Source organism: Eufriesea mexicana, unplaced genomic scaffold (assembly GCF_001483705.2).
Source record: "Eufriesea mexicana isolate 0111107269 unplaced genomic scaffold, ASM148370v2 scaffold54, whole genome shotgun sequence".
Lineage (NCBI taxonomy): Eukaryota > Metazoa > Arthropoda > Insecta > Hymenoptera > Apidae > Eufriesea > Eufriesea mexicana.
In genome coordinates this window covers 398,746-420,042 of record NW_016908236.1, presented here as the reverse complement: position 1 = coordinate 420,042, position 21,297 = coordinate 398,746, and the positions used below count along the sequence as shown (strand labels likewise).

The 21,297-nt window shown below is 37.1% G+C and overlaps 4 protein-coding genes across 6 annotated transcripts; 2 read left to right on the top strand and 2 right to left on the bottom strand.

The window, feature by feature from the left end:
• Window positions 1–857: 857 nt before the first annotated feature.
• LOC108554743 (protein transport protein Sec61 subunit gamma) lies at window positions 858–1,821 on the bottom strand. Of its 2 annotated transcripts, none has more exons than XM_017910117.1 (4): window positions 1,707–1,821; window positions 1,294–1,400; window positions 1,124–1,226; window positions 858–1,050 (listed from the first exon to the last, which is right to left on the bottom strand). In XM_017910117.1, exons 2-4 carry the CDS (start codon window positions 1,388–1,390, stop codon window positions 1,041–1,043), a joined length of 210 nt encoding a protein of 69 aa, XP_017765606.1. In that variant the 5' UTR covers window positions 1,391–1,400; window positions 1,707–1,821; the 3' UTR covers window positions 858–1,040. The 2 variants fall into 2 exon arrangements, with proteins under 2 accessions (XP_017765606.1, XP_017765613.1); XM_017910124.1 differs by lacking the exon at window positions 1,707–1,821 and adding an exon at window positions 1,585–1,668.
• Window positions 1,822–2,500: 679 nt separating this feature from the next.
• On the top strand, window positions 2,501–3,803 carry elm (calcineurin like EF-hand protein 1 elm). The gene is made up of 4 exons (XM_017910144.1): window positions 2,501–2,728; window positions 2,904–3,167; window positions 3,259–3,352; window positions 3,439–3,803. The coding sequence occupies exons 1-4, from the start codon at window positions 2,662–2,664 to the stop codon at window positions 3,581–3,583; spliced, it is 570 nt and encodes a 189-aa protein (XP_017765633.1). The 5' UTR covers window positions 2,501–2,661; the 3' UTR covers window positions 3,584–3,803.
• A 259-nt stretch (window positions 3,804–4,062) lies between these two features.
• Sec23 (transport protein Sec23) lies at window positions 4,063–8,156 on the bottom strand. Of its 2 annotated transcripts, XM_017910004.1 has the most exons (12): window positions 7,992–8,156; window positions 7,597–7,879; window positions 7,423–7,509; window positions 7,093–7,339; window positions 6,775–7,024; window positions 6,060–6,710; window positions 5,836–5,989; window positions 5,604–5,755; window positions 5,358–5,532; window positions 5,070–5,291; window positions 4,872–4,892; window positions 4,063–4,371 (listed from the first exon to the last, which is right to left on the bottom strand). In XM_017910004.1, exons 2-12 carry the CDS (start codon window positions 7,873–7,875, stop codon window positions 4,282–4,284), a joined length of 2,328 nt encoding a protein of 775 aa, XP_017765493.1. In that variant the 5' UTR covers window positions 7,876–7,879; window positions 7,992–8,156; the 3' UTR covers window positions 4,063–4,281. The 2 variants fall into 2 exon arrangements, with proteins under 2 accessions (XP_017765493.1, XP_017765498.1); XM_017910009.1 differs by lacking the exon at window positions 4,872–4,892 and having other exon boundaries at window positions 4,064–4,371.
• Window positions 8,157–8,667: 511 nt separating this feature from the next.
• LOC108554668 (uncharacterized) lies at window positions 8,668–20,710 on the top strand. The gene is made up of 7 exons (XM_017910013.1): window positions 8,668–8,996; window positions 9,069–9,762; window positions 9,841–9,979; window positions 10,120–10,238; window positions 12,796–12,890; window positions 14,955–16,151; window positions 20,656–20,710. The coding sequence occupies exons 1-6, from the start codon at window positions 8,986–8,988 to the stop codon at window positions 16,054–16,056; spliced, it is 2,160 nt and encodes a 719-aa protein (XP_017765502.1). The 5' UTR covers window positions 8,668–8,985; the 3' UTR covers window positions 16,057–16,151; window positions 20,656–20,710.
• The last annotated feature ends 587 nt before the right edge of the window (window positions 20,711–21,297 follow it).

The window sequence follows — 21,297 nt, the reverse complement described above, 5'->3', positions numbered from 1 at the left end:
AAATATATATATATATATATATTTGCTTTTTATATAAATTTTATTAAGTTGCCCGAAGAGAGTATTTAATAGTTTAATACACATGTTAAACGTATATTATCGATGTCTATTTACTAATGCAGAATTCTAAAAGTAATAGTATGTCAGATGTATTGAAACAGAGTTTATATTTATATACGAGATTTTCTATCGTTGACACATTGAGTGAAAAATCTGGAAATCGTGAAATAATTATTATTGATATGCTAGAAATGCACAAGAAATTTTAATATGCAGACTGTTGAAAAGTATTGCATTTTATTTCAGACGAAAAATATTCCGATCGTATTTACGGAACCATACGTTTGTCAAAAAGTTATGGATAAAATTGATAATTCTTTACAACAAATTTAGAGTGTATTTTGATATAATTACGTTTGCTATCCAATATATACTGCCATTATTAAACTCCCAGATACAATCGCTTATAGTATCTGGCTTATAGGTTCGTTGTTTTCTTAGTAAAGTGTATTAAAAACAAAGTCTTTCTAGATGATAAGTGCAGAATAACTTTAATAACAAAATAGCAAACAGTATATAAGATTTTATTCATTGTAACAAAATCGTACTATTGTCTTTTATTACTGAGTACCTGGCCATGGTTTTCCATGCGACAGCTATTTTTCCTTAGGAGAAATGCATTAAATTGAAACTAGAAAAATGGCTGACAAAATTTTATTGTTGTAACCTAAGGGAAAATTTTATTCTTTAAATAAAAGTGCCTTCGATACTAATTACCAATTCTTTATTTTTGCTTGAAATTATTCTATAGCCTTTAATATAAAAATTTATATGTTAAAAAGAATACCAACAATGAATATATTATACACGCATTTTATTATAAAATTCAATATTAATATTATACACACATACTCTCATGCCTCAATCACAATCAATTCAAAACAAAATACATAATTTTATCTTATAAATAAAGATACATTGGAGGGGAAAACAGGGGAAATAATTTTATTAAACCTTAATTATACCTATTTCATGTGAGCTTATGAACCCCTGAAAGATACAAACATTATATAAATATAATTATTTAAAAAAACATTAAAAATATGCAATCTAGTCTACTTACACAATGATATTATTAATTGGAATATGAATTAATTTGACAAAGAATCCAATAAAACCCATTATACTAAAACCAATGGCAGTTGCAATAGCAATTTTCTGAAATTCTAAAAATCATTAAACAATAAGTTAGAGTTGAAATTCAGTTGTAAATAAATTTTACTAAAAATTTACCCTTTCTGTCAGGTTTTGTGCATCGTTTTATGAGACGGATACTATCCTTTGCAAATTGACGTCCAGGTTCGGTAAGCTTCTTAACTTGATCCATCATGTTCAAGAAACTGGAAATAACGTTTAACGAAATTCACATTGACCAATCCACAGCTTTGCTCGATTTTTATAATTAGAACGGGTAAAAGAGATGTCAAATTTTATGCGGGCAGTGTGCAAAACTACATATGCTTTTTAAAGTTATAGCACAGCCAAAAAGTTATATTTTACTTTAATTAGATAGAATATATATACCCAATTCCGAGCTCAGAGATGTAATATGATTTATAGGTTATATCGAATGATAATGTGTTGTAAACTTTTTTCACTTTTCTTTGAAATGATTGGAAAAATATTCTTCAAAACATAGTACTCACGTTGTATACGATTCAAGAACACTTTACGAAGTGTTATTTGACGTCTGAAAAACTACGTCGTCACAACTTGAGGCGCTACGTGGACACTACGTTGTAGGAACGTCACTTCCTGGTCACTGACGTTGGAGTTAAAGACTCGCAGCGCGAACTCATATTTATTTAAACCTCACACAAACGAAAAATTTATGAATACATTATATTAGGTGTGAACAGCTTCAAATAATCTATAAATAATTTATAAATATAATACGCATAAATTTGTATAACAATTTTTTATGCGAAGGACAAAAATTTTAATGATACAGTTTAAAAGTTTTTGTAGATAGTTTTCTAGATTCCAAAGAATGAAAGATAAGTATTGATAGCATAGAGTAAGATTAATGAATAACATTAATCATCTACGAAAAAAGCACATGTATAAGAAGTTTATTTTTTTTTATGAGATTTTTGTTGAATAGCATTGTGTAACATAAAATACCTGCTAGGGAATGCAATAGTGGAAACTTTACAATGATCGAGTTCCTAAAATAGGAAATTTAATCTTTCCTCATTTTAATTTTGGTACGAAGTATATTTTGTTATGTATTGTGTTCAGCATAACATGACGATGAAATCATTGCAAAGTGTAGATAATTGTAAAAAACATTTTATAGACAATTATCCAAAACAATTGTTTAAAACAAAATGATTTCATATCACTATTTAATAACATCATATTAATGTTAAATATATTTGAATTATCTATCACAATACTTCCGCAATACACTGTATATCAGCCTTGAGATTTCTGTGTTTTATCAGTTACCTTTGACACTTGTGTTAACCTGTCAACTGTCAGGGTATTATATTTAGAGACTGTACTTTGACCAAAGAAACTAAGTATGAATTAGCAGATTTACGTTATAGTTATCGAATTATTTTATTCCAAAATATTTTAACTACAAAACCAAAAAATATGGGTAATAGATCTAGCCTTCTCTTGCGTGAAGAAGAAATCGCGCAAATTCAAGAAGCTACTGGATGTAAGTTTTATTACTTAATTGTGTTATTTCCATATGATAGGCCCATTCATCGTTAATTAAGAAAGTATTTAATCTTTAATTTTTGATCCAAATTGCAATAAACATTCATATCTTTTATTCACATGTAATATTTTTGAAAATATTTAATTTAATATTAATATATATTCAATTACAGTTACACCAAACCAAATTGAACGGTTATATAGTCGTTTCACAAGTCTTGATCGTGGGGATTGTGGAACACTTAGTAGAGAAGATTTTCTTAGAATCCCAGAATTGGCAATAAATCCTCTTGGTGATAGAATTGTAAATGCTTTTTTTGAAGAAAGTGGTAATGACAGGGTGAATTTCCTACAATTTATGCAAGTGCTGGCTCACTTCAGACCCATTAAAAAAAATAGCCCTAATAGATTAAACTCTAGGAAAGAGAAATTGAAATGTAAGTTGATAATAAATTAAAAATAAAATTTAATCCTTCAGAAAAAAGAAAAAAAGATTTTAGTATGTCATTAATTCATTATTACTTTCAGTTGCTTTCAAAATGTACGATTTGGATAATGATGATTCTATATCAAAAGATGAACTGTTAGCTATTTTGCACATGATGGTTGGTGCAAATATTAGGTAAAAGAACTATTTTAATTTATTAATTTTAACATAAAATCAGAATTACATCATTAAGTAATTCATATTATCTTTATTTATTTTAGTGAAGAACAATTAACGAGTATTGCAGAGAGGACTATTATGGAGGCTAATGAAAATGGTGATGGAATGATTTCATTTGAAGAGTTTTGTAAAGCACTAGAAAGGACAGATGTAGAACAAAAAATGTCTATACGGTTCCTTAGTTAATTTATTTAATTTCTTTTCCAAATAATGCACAATTTACTGATGTGTTGGACAATGTATGAAGATTTATTGTAATTAATGTTGAATGTATCAGTTAATGTTTTCCTATATGTCTGTGTTTATTTTACATTGGAAGAAAATTGAACAACGTTCAGTACCTAATGGTGAAAGGAAAGATAGCGAATTTCATCTCCTTTTAAAATTGTTATTAAAACAGCTGCAATTTTAATGAATAAAAAATGATACAATTATATATTTTTACGATTCATAGCGTATGAATTCCATAATTATTACAGAGTTTAGTAACCTACAGTTTGTAACATTTCATTCATTATTTGTTTCATTACACTGTTTACAATCTTCCAAAAAAAGATATGATCACATTTGTAATAAGCACTATTGAAAAATAAGTTATGTTATCGATGACACATTAAAAGTGTTGGAGTATATGGATATAAAATATGTAATACATTAATACTACGTACTTCATTTGTACATGAATTACATTTTGATTTCGGAAAAAATATTCAGGAATTATATTCAATTAATTGCATATTTTCATTGTAATGGAAATTCTTACTGTGTCTATTATATACCCTTCTTAACAAATTACAATTACCGGTACCTCATCACAATGATCAAAGCATTAAATTTTGCATATGCAAAATGATGAAGATATATTATCATGGTATTGCTATAATTTAGGCTGTCGATGATACGGACAATTTCTTTAAATGCACCATGAATACTTGTAGACTGACGTCGTCGGTTAAGACAGGTGATCCACTTTCCTAAATCGTGATAAAAATTAATTATAAATTACAGTCAATGTTGCTAAAATGAAGAAAAGCTAATAAATCTTATTCCCAAACCAATAGAATAAAAAGAATAAATAAATTGGAGTTAGTTATATTTCATAAAAGTATATTTTAAGAAAGAAGATGCCTTGATGCCAACCACCAGTGAATTGTGACAATACTTCTGCAAGAACTGTTAAAGTGTGTAGAATCTTATGCTTGTTTTATAATAATGTGAAATTGTGTTAAGTAATGTGAAAGAGATTAAGATGATCTAATATTGATGTTCCTGAGTACTTTTGGAGTAACAGCTAATATCTGTTAGATATTTTACCACTGTTAAGAAAATATTGTGATAAAAAGAAAATAAATATTTAATTGTATAGATAGGTGTCAACTGTATAAATATAAAAATTTTCCCCATCTAACTCCATTACCAAAGCAATGAAAGCAAATATAAAAGAATATAATTAAAAAATGAATGAAAAACACACCCCACTGGGTATCGGCATCCCCTGGTTGCAGGATCATGATGACATAAAAAGATTATTAGTTACGTACGATTGATTTATATTGAATGTTCATGTTGAAAATAAACAATAAATTTATTATATTTTGATATAAACAAATTTTAATGTTATAAATGAAATGCATTATTAAGAATAAAACCGAAAAATAAAGTGTGTACTTACCGCTCCATAAGCACACGTATTATTATGAGTTTGACTTGGGTTCACTTTGCTCAATAAAAACCTTGCTTGTGAACCACCCTGTTCAGTATCGATATATCTAGGCGCGGGGAACCTTTCAGCTAATATTTCAGCGGCATCATCAACAGGTGCTGCCAATAATTGTCGGAAATTCTCATATTCCGGCAAATCTTGATATTTTAATTGGCGCCATTGTGCAATGGTCTGTATTAAATTAACATATATTGCCGATCATACAATCATTCATAAGTAATAATAACAAACAAATACCTCTCCATGGAATATAAGGATTTGGAAAAAAGTATCCATCAATAAAATTCTGTCCGGCTGAATGGACGAAGTATCTAATAAAACTGGTTCTGGAGGGCCACTAAATCCGTAACTATACAAAATTGGCTGCACCATTATCAAGGAATTTGTTAAATCTTCTCGCATGAGAATGTGTCTGTAATATTTGATAATCGATTAGTAACGAAGTATTTCAATTAATTGAAATACACAAGCATAACAGCTGACCTATAGAAACTAGTTTCATCAGGGGAGTTATTGAATACTTGTAGAAATTGCGATCTACGCAAATGATACATAAACTGAGGATACAAAGAAAAATTTTCTGCGAGCCTAAAGCTATTTGGATCATCCTTTGTATATTCTCCGAATTTTTGACACTATAACAGAAATATTTAGTGTTAGTAGGATTATGTGTTCCATAGAAAATATTAAATACAAATTTAGTAAAAATACGAACTAATCTAATAAGCATACGATCAACCCATCTTAAAACATCTGGTCCGTCATCACTTTCTGCTCTAAATACCGCTAAACGTGACATGAGAACAGCAGCTGCCTCTTGGTCAAATCCGGCATTTATATGATGTGAAGATGCTGATGCGTCTGCCCAACTATAAAGAAATATGTCGTGATTTAGAATTCAGTAACATTTAATAGTTATATGTATATATTTTAACATACTTTCTAGCGATTGTAGTAACCCTAATTCTTCGTTGACCACTACTATGTTGATACTGTGTAATAAATTGAATACAACCTCTTCCACCTTGAGGAATTGGTGCGGTATGTTGATTAACAACTTCGAAAAATAGTGATGTAGTAGTGGATGGCGTAAGGGAACAAAATTTCCACTGACATGTGCCACCCAATCCTACTTCTTGTTCTCCGACACTCGATCCCTTCATTCCCAAAGACACACAGGGGCCAATCGCTCCAGAAACTTTAATTTCTCGTGAAGTTTTTACTTCCAATGTTGCATTAAATGCCATTTTCAAGTCGCCTTTATGATCTTTAGCGAATACACGTTGGAACGTTTGCTTGAATAAAGAAGAATTGAAGGAATCTCCCATGACCATATGACCACCAGTTGAGTTGCAACATTGTCTCATTTCTAATAGACCAGTTTGATCAAGAGCACATGAATAAATATCTATTATATGGCCGTTGGTTGCAGCCCGTGATGCGAGGGAATCATAGTGTTTAGTTGCTTTTTTCATATGTTTGGCATTATCTTTCTGAATATCATGGTGTGATCTGATGGGTTGTCTCAAGTCGTCCGTTACGACTTGACCGGGACCTTGAGAGCAAGGTCCACCAACAAACAGCATTATTCTAAAAATAGTATTATAATGTTCTTGAAACTATCAAATATAATATTTACAAGTGAAGTACAAACCTGGCTCCTGTATTAGCATAACTAGCTTCTAAGAGACCAGTAGCGACAGCCAGTGCGACACCTGTTGATCGTAATGGACGTTTTCCCGGACCAACCGGCCATGGATCACGTTGCAATTCTCCTAGAAGATCTGTTAAACTCATATCACACTTATGTACAGGCTGTAAAAAACGATTAGCTGGCGGAAGTGGTTGTCCACCAGGTCCTCTTTGCTGATTTAGATTTTGACCTGGTATTGGCCGACCTATACCTGTAATACATAATAATAAATATCTATGCTACATTTTTTTATTCTATTATATAAATTTGATAATGTACCTAGCATGTCTTGAACCTGTTTTGGTTGTAAATCTTTAGTACCACGAAAAACATAACTTTTACTGCATCCTTCACAGCCTAGTTCATGAACTTGGACCATTCTTCCAAATGTTATAAGACCAATTAGAGCATTTGGTGGAAGCAAAGAGAGTGACATTTGCAGAGAATCTTTAAGGGAACCTAGTTCTTCATCATCCATACATGTATCCACAACCAATAAGAAAATAGGTGGTAAACATTGTGCTCTCTATACAAAAATAATAATAATTAGTAAAGGATTAATATTTAAAGGATGAAGATATTTCATTTTAGATTATAAATACTATTTACCATTATGGTATATTCAATTGTTGAAAATTTTGGAATTAGTTCAGCTGGCTGCTGCTGCTCTGAAATAGCAGCATATTGTGGTGGAAACTGAAAATGTAAGATTTAAAATATTATTTTATTATGTGGGCAAAGCTAATTATGTTTAGTTTTTGATTATAATAATTTGATTCTTACAGAATTTCTCTGAAAACACAGATTGCACACCCATAATTTAGCACGGTAATCTACTTGACACAATGGATTTAAAATTGCTCTGCAAGTAGATCTTGTACAAAGGACAGGATCATACTGTATAGGTGGAAGGTCTGGTCTCTCTTTGATCGGTTGATAAAGTGTTCCTAATGGCACAACAAGTCTGGTGGCATCTATGCGAGATGAAGGCCAAACATTCCAAGTAATACGTACTCCATCACGGTCTTCATTTTGTTGAATGAAATCTTCATAGGTGGTCATGGTGCTATGATAAAAAAATATTATAAAAATTTATCGATATTTAATTTCTATTATACCCAATTTTTAAATATATAACCAGAGTGAAAGTATGATTGACAATTTTAGGTTAAACATACCTAATTACATCAACGTCTAATTATCACGTATTCCCGACTACGAGTTCAAAATAATTTTAAATAATCTCTACTATCAAGTTCTCATAATTACAGCATTATTTTACAATTAGATTAAAATGACACAATTACACCGCAACAGCACAACTCGTGCCGTCATTGAAGCCACGTCACTTGAAAGCTAGGAAGAGCTCCTATGGCGCATGCGTACATTGCGTTTTAATGCTACAGGCGGTATTCGAACGCAAATCTGTGAGTAAACAAAATTTGAAGTACTTAAAAATGTTTCACAGAAATCTTTAGGTAAGTGTCATATAAGATATTATATTATTTTGTTGTTTTGTTATCAAAATGAAAATTCTAAATTAAATGTAGTGAAAACGATAAATAGATATAATTGGTGCCTTTTTCATAATATTTCATAATCTTACGATATAATTATTTTTATATTATGAAACTATAAGATCTAAACTTAGCGAAAACGTGTATAGAAATTAAGAACAACTATGATTATAATATAGTTCATCCAATATATCATGTTGTTTATATTTATTTATAAGTAAAGATCAAAATCTGCCTTAAAAGGTAAATGCGCGAGGCTAGTTCACCCTGAAGCGTGTGTGACAGAAATTGTAAACATTTTTGTACAATTTATTATATGTATTTGGAAATTGGAAAACGGAGCTTGTGGTATCATCGCATAAGTAATCACGTTTTACGGTCAGGAAATGGTAGGGATTCATTCAACCAATCAGCCGCAAAGTGATAACGACCGATTCTGAATAGAGTAGAGCGGGTCGAGTGTTTACCGTCCGTATTTACTATTACTACGACTCATGCTTTAACGCAAATTTCTAAGCCTGAGTTTATACGAATCGAGACGTCAGTATTTAAGCGTACGCGTTACGGTACGATATCTGTTCAAGTCTCCATGTCACGTACACCGCGAGTGCTGATTTACGACTAACCTCTGACACGGTGTACATCGTCCGTAAAAATGGATAAAAGGTAAGACGTAATGTTTTACGTGCTTCGTTTGATTCATAATCCTCAATGTATTCAATTCTGACGAATGTTTAGCAAATTGGATACATCGAGGTCAGGGTATCGTGATGAAGTTTCTGGTCACTCCAAGAAGAACAAGAAACGATCCAGCAAGAAAAGCAGCGTGCTTAGTTCGTGGATGAATAGCATGCAAAATAATCAAAATAATGATGTGGTACCTGGAATGGAGTATCAGCACTTACTGTGGCAAAATAATGTGCAGCAGAATTTCCCAAACAATGGACAGCGTCTCTTTACAACAACATCTGATCCTAGTATGTGTGGCTACACACAGATGCCTATGACATATACCATGGAACCTGTTTCACTGCCAACCATGTATAGGCTGTATCAGCCAGTGCCATTCTCTGGCGTAAGAACTGTTCATGGTAGGCCCAGACGACATTGTAACCAGAATCTTCCAATGAATTTAAGTATGAATTCTATGGCAAATGGTTACTCGAGTTTGCAAGAGAATGGGGTGGAATCTCCTATGCCTGCTAATTATCAAAATGGAGATTACGCAAGTTTACCACCTACTGCTAACAAAAACAATGGAATAAATGGGGATGAGCTAAATTCGGAGCATCGAAGATACTCTGATCCTGGTCTTGGGTCTGCAGAGGCACCAGTTCATACTCAGAGCGAAGACTCTGATAGTATTGACAGTGGAAGTTCCATTACTACAGTTGGACGTAGTAACAAATTAGTTCTATCTCTTATTGAACAAGTGAGTAGCTTTTGTACTAATAAATATAACCTGTATACTTTGTAGAAATTATTAATGATCATGTGATGTTGCTTCCAGATGACAGAACTGAAGAAGAGTAATAGTCAATTATTCAAAGAGTTAAATGAAACAAAATCTGAGCTAGGTAGCATGAAAGTAAAGCTAGCACAGTGTAAATACAGCAGTTCTTCAGATTATCAACCAGGAATGTTATCAGGTAAATATTAACAAATGTTGTTACATCAGTTTATTACTACACTTCTGTATTTTTATGTTACTTTGATCCTACATTTTTACAGCTGATCTACATAGATAAACTGTGATTCTATACAATCATAAATGCTTTAATTGTTTCAGATTTCATTCGCGAAATCAGGCAAGCCAACAAAACGTGCGAGGAGGGATTGATTTCAAAAGTGAAGTCCATGGTGGAGGAAAAGCTAAACCAAAGGTCGTCAGAAATGGTCAATTTAAACGTATGTATTAAACTAATTTCATCTCTATTTTTACACAAGTTCCAAATTAAGTTCTCTGTTGACTAATCTGCATCAGAGAAAAATAAGAAACAAAAGGAAAAGAAAAATACCGCCCTAAACAACTCACGTTTATTGATATAGCACCATAACAAATGATTCACACTATTGTTCAAAATATTGATTCACAATTACTATTGTGGGCCATAAAAGATTCTCCCCGAGTGAACACTATGTGTCATCGTTACACCAATTTTCTCGATTATAAATCTAAACGTTGATTGGTTTACAAGGAAGTACGTTTAATGAAAAGCAGGCAAAGGAACTTGAAAAAGAAGAGAAGATAAGAGTTTAGCAGTTAGAAAACGTGGGAAGTGAAAACAAAGCGGATAGAGGAAGAAAGAAAGAGAGAAAAAGAATCCACTTTTTCTCATTCTCCCTCGACTTTGCAGTTAGGCTACAGTAATGTGCCGCTCCGACCGACGCTTTCGGCATTTCCACGACGTGGTCATGGACATATTGTTTGCGTAGCATTCGTACGTTCTGTTTGATTAGGACGGCCAGGTGATCTTCGCTTCCCTCTCTCGCCTTTCCCCCCTTTTTTCCTTTCTTACAATTTCCCTTCCTCGATTATCGTCTGCACGCGAATTTTCATCGATCACGATTCGCCTGTACACGTTTCCGGACTCCTCTCTCTTTGTACGATTATTTATGTACGTTTGCGTTGGAATTTTTATACACTGTTCTTCAAATAATAGCTCCCCTGGCTTCCGCAATATTTATATCGACTGCGTGGTCTGTTATTAGCAGGAAGTACTATTCAGAGCGTATTCATATTCATATCTAGCATAGTTAGCGATTCGGAGGAATAATCCGTGTTTAAATAGTTCTTTGTATCCGAGCAATTCTTCACAGGGACTTATTTAATATTCTGAATTCCGCCTAGGCTAGGCAAGGAGCCTATTTATTATTTCTGGGAGAGCACTCAATCTCTCTGCGTACAAGAATGAAAATCCTGTTCAATTAATTCCCTCCTATTTAGAAAAGCATCTCCACGAGAAATCTCCAAGGAACGACGCTCCGATTCTAATCATCGGCTCTTAGTCACCAAGGTATATCTACTCCAGATTCCATCTTTTCTCCTTTTACGTTACCAGTGGATATCCGTGTATCAAAAATTCACTCAACTTTATTTTCAATATCCTAGATCCAAAACGAACACTCTGAAAACCCGGAACTTGGACCACCTTCTGCTTTCATCGCACGAAAATCGACTTCATCCCCTAATTGGCCTAGCCGAAGAGTCGAAGGACAGCTCCGTGCTCACGATAAAAACCCCGGCTGATATCGGAGAACCTAATGTAGACGTAATACGAAATATCCGTGACGCTTGGTAAAAATGATTAGGTTTCACATGAGGGTGCCACCTACGGGGGTGGAGAGAAAGATAGAGGAAAGAACCGTTCTCCCCTCCTCCGTCCCTGTGGTATTCAGGCAGCAGAGGGACGAGGAAGGGTGAAGGATGAGGCACTTAGCGGCTGTCACGGCCTCTCCCTTGGCCTCCTTCCTCTCCCTCTTTCCTCTTCTGTCTTCTCGGGTTTCAACCATCCATTAGCCTCATCAGCCGAAGCGATGGCCGTCCGCGCCATGCTTGCCTCTCTCCGTCGCGTTGCCAATCTCCGTAATTGAACCTCCGGGACCTTCCACTTTCGAGCCATGTAAATTTCTGCCACGCTCGCCGCGTTTCCACGCGTTTTCACGCGGGCCAAGTGGCCGTCGCGGCGCCATGCCACTCGCGTTCTTTGCGCGATTTTGGCAAGACGAGAGAGAGCGAGACAGTGTCTTTCATTTGATGCGTCCATGAGGATTGGATCATTGGTGTATTGGCCAGGGTGTCAGTCTGCTCAGTGGCAAATAGGCTCTTAAAAATTAGACAATGCATTGAAAATGTCGATGATTTTATAGTAGGAAAATATAATAGAAATTCTGAAGATTGATTCATAATTAAAATACCGTATTAAATACACACAATATGTATACAATACATAGTTAAATCTAAATAATAGGAAATTATAGGAAAGAAAATTGTAAAAGAATTGTCAACTAGTGCAGAGACTTGAAATTAATAGATACGTGTTCACGGAACGAGTTATTTTCTGGAGAGTATTATCGCGGTAGTTGTAAAATGGCGATGAAGATCAAATAAGCGTTGTTAAAAATATTCTTCGTGCGTCTGCTGGTAACCAAACTCTCCGCAAAGTACGGCTAAAGAGTTCTAAGCCAGTAAAACGTTATCTCGTGAAAAATTGCAGGTTACTATGTAAATTGTTTGATTTCTTTCGAAACGAGCCGAGCCATCTTATCTGCGCCGGTTATTATTGTCTCCCTTATCTTTTATCTTTATCCTCGTTTTCTCTGGAGAAGACGTCGGGAAGCATTTCTTGCAAGCATTCCTTTTAATTATACCTTCGCGAGGCGTGAATGAAAATTTCTCTTTCCAGACAGTTTCTTCGATGAACGAAAATTACGAATGACAGGTCTGTCTGTTGTCTGCTTTCAGAATCAAATCACGAAATTAATGGAGGAGAAAGAAGAAAGCGACAGGCGAATAGCGAAGCTGGAGGAGGAGGTGGTCATGCTGAAGCTGAACGCAAAGTGAGTACCCATTTATAGTTTGGCATGATTGTCGCACATTCTTGTAAGAATCTTTGGCACTTCATTTCCTTCTCTGTCAAACGCAAATTTTGTAAATTGTTTTACACGTGGTTCTTCGTGTAGTACACGTTTTCCATCTGGCCATAATAGAAGTTACGTGATCTCGTAAATCGTTGATGTTTTGTAAATTAGTGTCGCTGTCGATAGATCACGTGGGACTTGTTAATTTTATAGACGACAATCGTAGAGTCTTATGGATAAAATAGTCATGTTAGACTCCTGTTTAGAGTCACGTTTCAATTTTAGACGAATATTTGCCAACGAATTGTAATATATCTTTCTCTTATGTACTACACACTTATTTTCCGAACAGGGAGAACAATTGTATAAATTGTTAATACTATTAATTAGAAATGTTGCAGTCTTTTCTTCTTTCTTCTCTTTCTTTCTTGCCCTCTGTTTCTCCCACTTTGATTTCCCGCTTTTTGTTACCGTTCTTTTCTGCACTTTGGCAGCACGAAACGAAATTATCTTTCTTTCGATTATATCAATTTTGTCAATCGTTAGGTATTTCGTTGATTAAAAATAGTATACTGTGCAATATTACACGTATTTTTATTTAAAACTTCATACTTTTTACGGTAATAGCGAGAATTTTTAATTTCAGTTCGAGTATCTGTAAAATTTCGGTACATTTTTCCTGGTTCAACGTAGACGAGATTCGTAACTCGATTTCTTACTTCGTGATTTTCTGTTTTCAATTTATTCAGGAAATCTCTGATTTTCGAATTAACCACTGGAATTTCTCACCGATAACCAGCATGCAATAATTCGCCTATAGCTCTAGAAGCTGAGTCCTTCGTGAAATATTACACATACATTTAACCACTGAAACCGATCAAACTAAAAACATCATTAAGAGCGCTAATTATGCCAACTCGTTGCAATTTTTCTAGTATCAGCATTCACTTAAACGCAATCACTATGTCTTTCCACCTTTCGTTTTATATTCGATAAAATAGTCGAAAAAGATTCTTCGTGTACTTTGAAATTTTTTGAAAATTTCCCAAATGATTCGATCGCTGCATAACTTGTCGCAACATTTTCCTTGATCTAATGCGAGTTGCATCTTATGTCTTCCTTCTCGGAGATTACCCTAAAATCGCTATTAAATTATTACTAATCTGTATCGTAGCAATTTCTTCCTAATTTAACGAACGCTTGCGAATTTTCACTTGACCCTTCCCTCAGAAGTCCTTTCCTAGCAACATCTAATACCAGGGAATTATTAGAATTAATAGAATTTATCAGAAATTTTCATGAGAATTTTCCTCGGTAACAAACTAAATCCAAAATTCAATACTCACAGAAATGTATCCAAGCACGAGACTTCCAGTCAGCTTCCTTTGTGCGTAAAGCTGTGCGGGATCCTGAAAATGTCGAGTCGGGAATTTTTTCCGGGAAATATCTCGGATATTTAAGGAAATTTTCGGGGATTTTCAGGAAATAGGGATTTTTGGGAGAATTTTTAGGAAATCAGGTTATTCACGGAAATTTTCAAGAAAGATCGGAATTTTCTCGGGAATTTTCAGAAAATCGTGATGTTCACGGGAATTTTCAGGAAATGGGGATTTTCTCGGGAATTTTCAACAAATAGGGATTTTCTGGGGAATTTTGAAGAAATCGGGATTTTCTCGGGAATTTTCCGGAAATAAGGATATTCACGGGAATTTTGAAGAAATCGGGATTTTCTCGGGAATTTTCAGGAAATAGGGATTTTCTCGGGAACATCGAAGAAGTCGGGACTTATTCGAAAACTTTCGTGAATCCGTGGTAACTTCGGGATCCCGCACACCCTACATGTTTCTTCACCGCCGTCCGTTCGCACCCCATTCTCGAGGCACCCACTCTGCACTCCGCACGCCATGGGACCGCATGCCAACACCCAACACCCACCCACAAACGCAGAACCACAAACACAGCCGTGTAATGGAGACGCGCGCGATCTCCGCGTGCTGACACTGTATATAAACTGGTGGAACTTGTGTGTTGATTGGCACGTAGCAACGAAGGCCGCGAGATCGCCGCGTTCGAGGAAGAGACGCTGGCGCTGCGACGGGAGCTGCAGGAGGCGCGGGCGTCCAAGTGCCTGGCCGAGAATCACGTGGCAAAGTGCGTAAACGCAAGATCAGTCACGCCTGTCGCTACTTTCGATACTACGCAACCCTACGTAACCAGCACCCCCGTGCGTACCGCTCTATCCGACACCTGTAGCCTCATCCCCGCACCACCGTCATCGACATCGTCATTGTCCTCGGTCCCCCAACACTTCACCTCGTTACTGCGTTCCCGAACCGCGGAGCTGGCTCACCATTTCGTCGCGGACAAGCCGGCCGCTTATCGAACCGCTGATTGTAGCAGTCCCACGCCAATGGATGCCTCCTGGACGTTGGACGACCAGATCCCGGTGTCCAGCAACGGCAACCGGTCGCCCGTAGTCGTCACCAACTACCTGGACCATCGAGACGTCAGTCTGGACGAGAACTGTAGCGCCACTGGCTCGGAGGTCTCACTGGGGAGCAAGATGGAGGGCTCCGATCTCCGCGAGGACTCTGTCTTCGATGACAAACTCTCCATCAGTCTCGAAGACAACTCAGCGAGCAAGCTGACCGAAGAGACTATCGGTGAGGAAGACGAGACCAAGGTAGAGTCTAACACGACGAAGACCGCAGAGACTGAGACCGGGACCATATCCTCGTGCGTGCCAGAGAAAAGAGTGAAAGGGACGCGGAAGGAAGAAGAGCTGACTCGTGGCCATCATCAGAGGGTCGGGTCGAAGAAGTCGCGCAAGAAGAAGAGCAGCTCGCTGTCAAAGAGGTCGTTCAGCGAGGCCGACAAGATCGCGCCGTCGACGACGTTGGAGAGGAAGGAGTCCGGGACGAGAGACGTCCGGAGAACGGTGAGCGAGGACGCAGATCGGAGTCGTCTCGATGGCGGCGACGACGACGCCGACGACGAAACGAGCCGAGCCATCACCGAGGTCCCGGAAGTGATCGTAGTCGGTGGTGGCTCCTTCGTGCCGAAAGATCTCTGCTCGACGGGAATCCTGACCTCCAGAGTCCTGACAGCACCTTCACGCGCTACCTACACCACCGCCTACATTTAGGCTACGTACGCGCGGGGCCCCTGCGATCCAAACGCGAACCAACGGTCGCCGTTGAGCAAAGGGGGCTTCAAGGGCTTGCTAGAGGCTACTACTATGTACATGTCGAATAGCACGTAGGTCTATCGTTGATCCACTCCTTCTTTTCTCTCTCTGTTACTGTCTTCACGTGTCTGTCTGTCTGTCTGTCTTCCTTTCCTCGTGGACACGCTTCGCGCGACTCGTCGGCCGAGCTTCCGCTTGGTTCACTGTGCTCACTTAGGGGCTCGCAATTTCGGATTAACTTCGTTATCGTTAAGGTCTTTTGACACTTTCACTGTCACGTTGGTCGTATATGACCGATCATAGTTTCTCCTGTGACGTCATGATGGTTATTGGTGACTGGATCGCTTGGACTGCTTACGATTGTGAAAATTGAACGAGAATTGACAGTTAGTTGACTGTCAATCGTTACCAAGGCGACATGCTGGTCACCCGTGATAAGATAAACGCTTCATTGGGTAAGAATGTTGTCTTATATCACAGATTTATGATTATTTTGCCATTATATGCTCCGAATAATAAAAATACTGTCATGACGTCCTGAGTGATACACGTGATTTCGACGTGACAGTCAAAGGGTATCATCGCGAGTTTCCTTCGTTCTCTTTTGAGGGTGGTCGGTGGTTAACGCATTCCGTGTCTAGCTATTTTATGTTAAGTCTTCGACGTGAAGTCTAACGTGTACCATCGGTGTACATATGGCATGTGACATGTTCAGGTAGCTTCCTTGGGATTTGTCACAAGTTCTTTCGTTTTACCATTATTTCGTCAGTTCATTTTTAATCTGTTTGCTTCACACGCGCGATGCCAACCCTCTGCACTCGCCTCGATTAAACGGACAGCCTTTCAACGAGAGGTTTCTTAAAATCATTAATTCTCTAGGTCCTTAAAAAGTCCCTAAAAGTCCCTAGGAGAAAATGATCGTAAATGTTTGCCAATTTATTTACGCGATAAGCTTGATTAATTTTTCGTCTTTAATACTTAGAATGAAATTGAATAATAATTGGCAGATGAGCCCATAACGACGACAGACGAGTGCAAAGGGTTAAATTTGATTTTTAAGGATTTTAGAATGTTATGGATTTTTTAAGAAATATTTTTTATTATGCGAATATTATCTCAGCGATTTCTTTATTAGCTGTTTACGTTCACGCGAGAGATATTATTAGACTGTATAGCATTTCTTACGATATAGAAGAGTGATACTAGCAATTAGAAGCGAATTTTCGACAAAAGTCGAACTGCATACGAAGTTAGTGCGAACCAAGCTTAAGATCGTTCGAAAGTGACTATATTTTTCCCCCGATGGCTTCTGTTCAAGTACGAGAAGAGTTTGTATCATTGTCCATTGAGAGAAATCTCTGTTAATCTTTTCACTCCTGAGTTACGAAGAGAGTAGCGAACGCCCTGTCCCGAATTAATTTGACAAATTTTATTTTTGTTTCAATCTGATAAAAACTTAATCAACATATAATATCGTGCATTATAAGCCTACCCGAGGAGATAAAGATGAATACAGAAGTTCAGAAGTCACTAAATATTTTATTCGTTTACACTAAGAAAATACCCCAAGCAAATTTCTTTGTTTATTATTATATATTATAAATTTAATATTTTACGTATTGTTCTAGGCAGCAAATATTTAGAAAATTATGGCTGTCCAAACTGAGATTTATGAAGTGCACGCAGACGTGAAATGCATAATCTCGCGATATTTTTGACAGGGGGTTGAATAATGCAGGGATTGTATTGAAAAAAATTTTTCTCTTATCTTAAAAGACGACAGGACACGTCAGAACAGATGGATTGCGTTCAGAAAGAATTTCCTAACCTCTAACAGCTTTGAGATCCATGGACGTCGTATCACGTGCGCAGTCCGGCAGCCATGTTGCAGCGTGACGTCACACGACGTCCGCAGGAGTGAAAGGGTTAAAGGATCTCTGTAAAATTATTCGTTTATATTTTCTCCACTCTTCTTGTACTTACATTGTACAGTTTCGATGTCCTCGAAGAGTGAAAATGAAAGAAACGGGTAGGTTCGATATTTAAAGTGCATGTTTGACAAGTGTGTTAGTATTTTTGATTTCTGCAACCTACAGGATCTTTCAGTTTCACCTTATAGCTGTAATTAATTATTATACGCCGTGTGTACATTTAAATAGTGTAAATTACGTCCACGTTGGCATGGCTTTGCAGCTTCTGTAGCATGCGTTCAGTTTCCAAATTCTTTATCTTTATTTTTATATCGAGTGTACATTGTTTTACGAGCCTGTATCATATTTTTAATCGAATCTCGTGGCTCGAGCCCTGGAACTTTTCAACTGGTCCAATTTTCCGCCAGTTAGACGAATTCGCTTATTTTTCATATCGATTTTCTACGATATTTTGCAGAACACAGCGATCTCTTTAAATATTTTAATTTTTTAGTTAATTTATATTCCTCAGTCTCTCTTCACTGACTGGGTTTAAGAATTTTTCACGGTGTCCGATTAGAAACACGAAATATTCCTTTGCAACTGTCTTCTGCAATTTTTAATATCATCTCGAAAGACACTTTCAAAGAAATATCCACTTTCTTTATTTATTTTTATTAATCATTAATTAATCGATTAATCAATTTACCTTTCGATTTATTTTTCGCTAAGATACTTTAACACTAAACGTATCGGTATTTTACACACACCTGTTCTTACCATAGGGGGTCAAATGACTCTTCGTGGTATACAAGGCATGCAAAGAATTTTTCTCTGTAGAAAATATGTTAAGAGAAGGACGGAAAGCGAGAAATTAAGCAATCAGATAATACGAGAATTTACAGAAAGTCAGATGAGCGGAAGAAATAACGAATGTACGATTTATAAAGTAAATTTCGAAAGGGGTCATTTGACTCCGTTTAGTACGTTTAGTGTTAAGCAATCCCAAGAATTTTTCATCGTGCTCGATAAGGGAGCCGAAAATTTTTGATGTCACTGTAGAAAATATCATTTTTCAAAAATACGCTCTCTTTAGTGCTAAGTTCGAGATCACGAGATAGTGCTATCGTAATACTCTCTGCACCCCGATGCACAGTGCCGGTTAAAGAGTTCCGGGGATTCCTCGACCGCGTTGACCACGTGACACATTTCCAGGCGCCATTGTTTTCGACGTGATCCCGCATCCCCGTCCAGAAAGTAAAAAGCAGAAACGGAAGTGAGAAGAAATGAAGGAGAAAGAGGAATAACGGTGCTCGTGGATGGTCAAAGAGACGAAAGGAATCGAAAGAATGAACGAATCATTATCGATTATGCTCCCCGTTTGTATCGCGGCGTTTCGCTCAAACGCTATAAAAGTCTCGGTGTGTACAGTTTAAACAGGCAAAGTCAATTTTTATCTTTCGATCCGTTCGTTCGCTGGAAATAACGACCACCACAGACACACGTTCCTCCATTTTCCCTCTCTCTATATATACATATAAATATATATAATATGTATATACATTTTATATATATATATATCTTGTTCATTCCCTCTCCGTTTCTCTGCGTCGAGTTTGTACGCGGCAATTTAATAAATGATCAAATATTATATTAATTTAATGTTTTCAAGCCGGCGCTCGCGTTGCGTCTGTTTGCGCGCGCGCGCAAAATTGATATTTTCTTTCTTCTACAATTTCCACGGCAAACAGCCGCCGTAGAATCCCCGTCAACAACGGCAAACAACAAATTAATTCGTTGTTTAAACAGTCGCAGAGGCCGGCTGTTTGTCGCTGGCAAACGCGTTTAACGCCACTGACAAGAAACGATCCGGCTAAATTCGAAAGGGACTTCTTAATAACGTTAAAAATTCCGATCCATTGTAATTTCCTAGTCTCCTAACTGGGCTACTGAGAACGATTCCGGTAGTCGTTGGGTACGCGATACTGGAATAAATGGGGGTTGAAGAATCAACCCTCGCTCTCGCATCGCGGTTCGTCGAGAATCGGGGAGGAATTTGGTATAACCTATTAATAGAGGGTCCCATCTGGGTCCCAGAAATTTCGAAATGTTCGATAAATATGTTAGTATTTGTTACTAGAAATTGCCTAGCACGGCAAGAGAGTGTTATCGAATTTTGTTCTTCTTGTAAATTAAATTAAGAATTGCTACAGTGTAATTTACGTAGTTAAAGTAAGAATTCTAACACCCAACGCTACTTTTAACTCTGCCAGGGTTGATTCCACGAGCCATACCTATTCGTCGAGTATCCCCGTCACTTAATCTAACCCGAAAGATCCTGATATCTCTCTAGAAATAGCCCTATGTATATATACCTTCCACGTGAAGCGTTTTCCGCACCCTATGCAACCCTTAGACCCCCATAGACCACCCCGCAAGACGCCACTGGACGAGGGTGAACCGCGAGTGACTGGCTTTGGTCGTGTGTATTCTTTTTCTGTTCTTCTAGCTGGCAGCATGGCTTTCAGCTGACCTCACAGTTGCTTTTGGCGCTTCTAAAGACAGCATTACAGAGATTTCTTTGGGCCGAGTAGCGGATGATAGGCATATGAACGCATGTAACGTGACTTGACTCGTCATTTGTCAGACTGGAGAAGCTGCTGGACATTCTGCATAATAAGATGATCGATGCCACCGACCAGAAGACCGCTCTGAACTTGGTCAACGCGAAACGCGCGAGGAACACCTCCTCTTCGTCCGAGGACGAGGAAGATGACGAAGAGGAAGAGGGCCAGAAGGGGAAGGAAAGGCAACGAGAGAGCACGAAGGACGACGGTAACGTGGACAACGACGGAGGGAGCACGGCCTACAGGGAGAAGGTTCCCGAATGGTTGTCCATGATCGAGAGTGGTATTAAGCTCTCCGGACCTGTTACCGATCTTTAGAGTAGATTTTTCCGAGTATTGGAAATTTTTATTTAGGGTTTAGACACCAAGATCTGACGAGTTCGAGTGCTTTGGAATGGTTTAACTAGGTTTCACAAGGTTTCCAGATGTTGGCAGCAGTTGACAATTGAAAGGAATCATGGAGCATCGAGACTGACTGATGATCTCTGTAATAGCATTCTTGGAAATTTCGAGTCAGGGTTTAGGTAAAGAAACGGGGAAGTTTGTCACGTTCGAATGGTTTCAGAAGGTTTGAACGTGTTTGCTATGAGCCATAATTTAGATAAACTATAGCGAAGTATCTGGAGTATATGAAAGATTTTTGGAAATTTTAAATCAGAGCT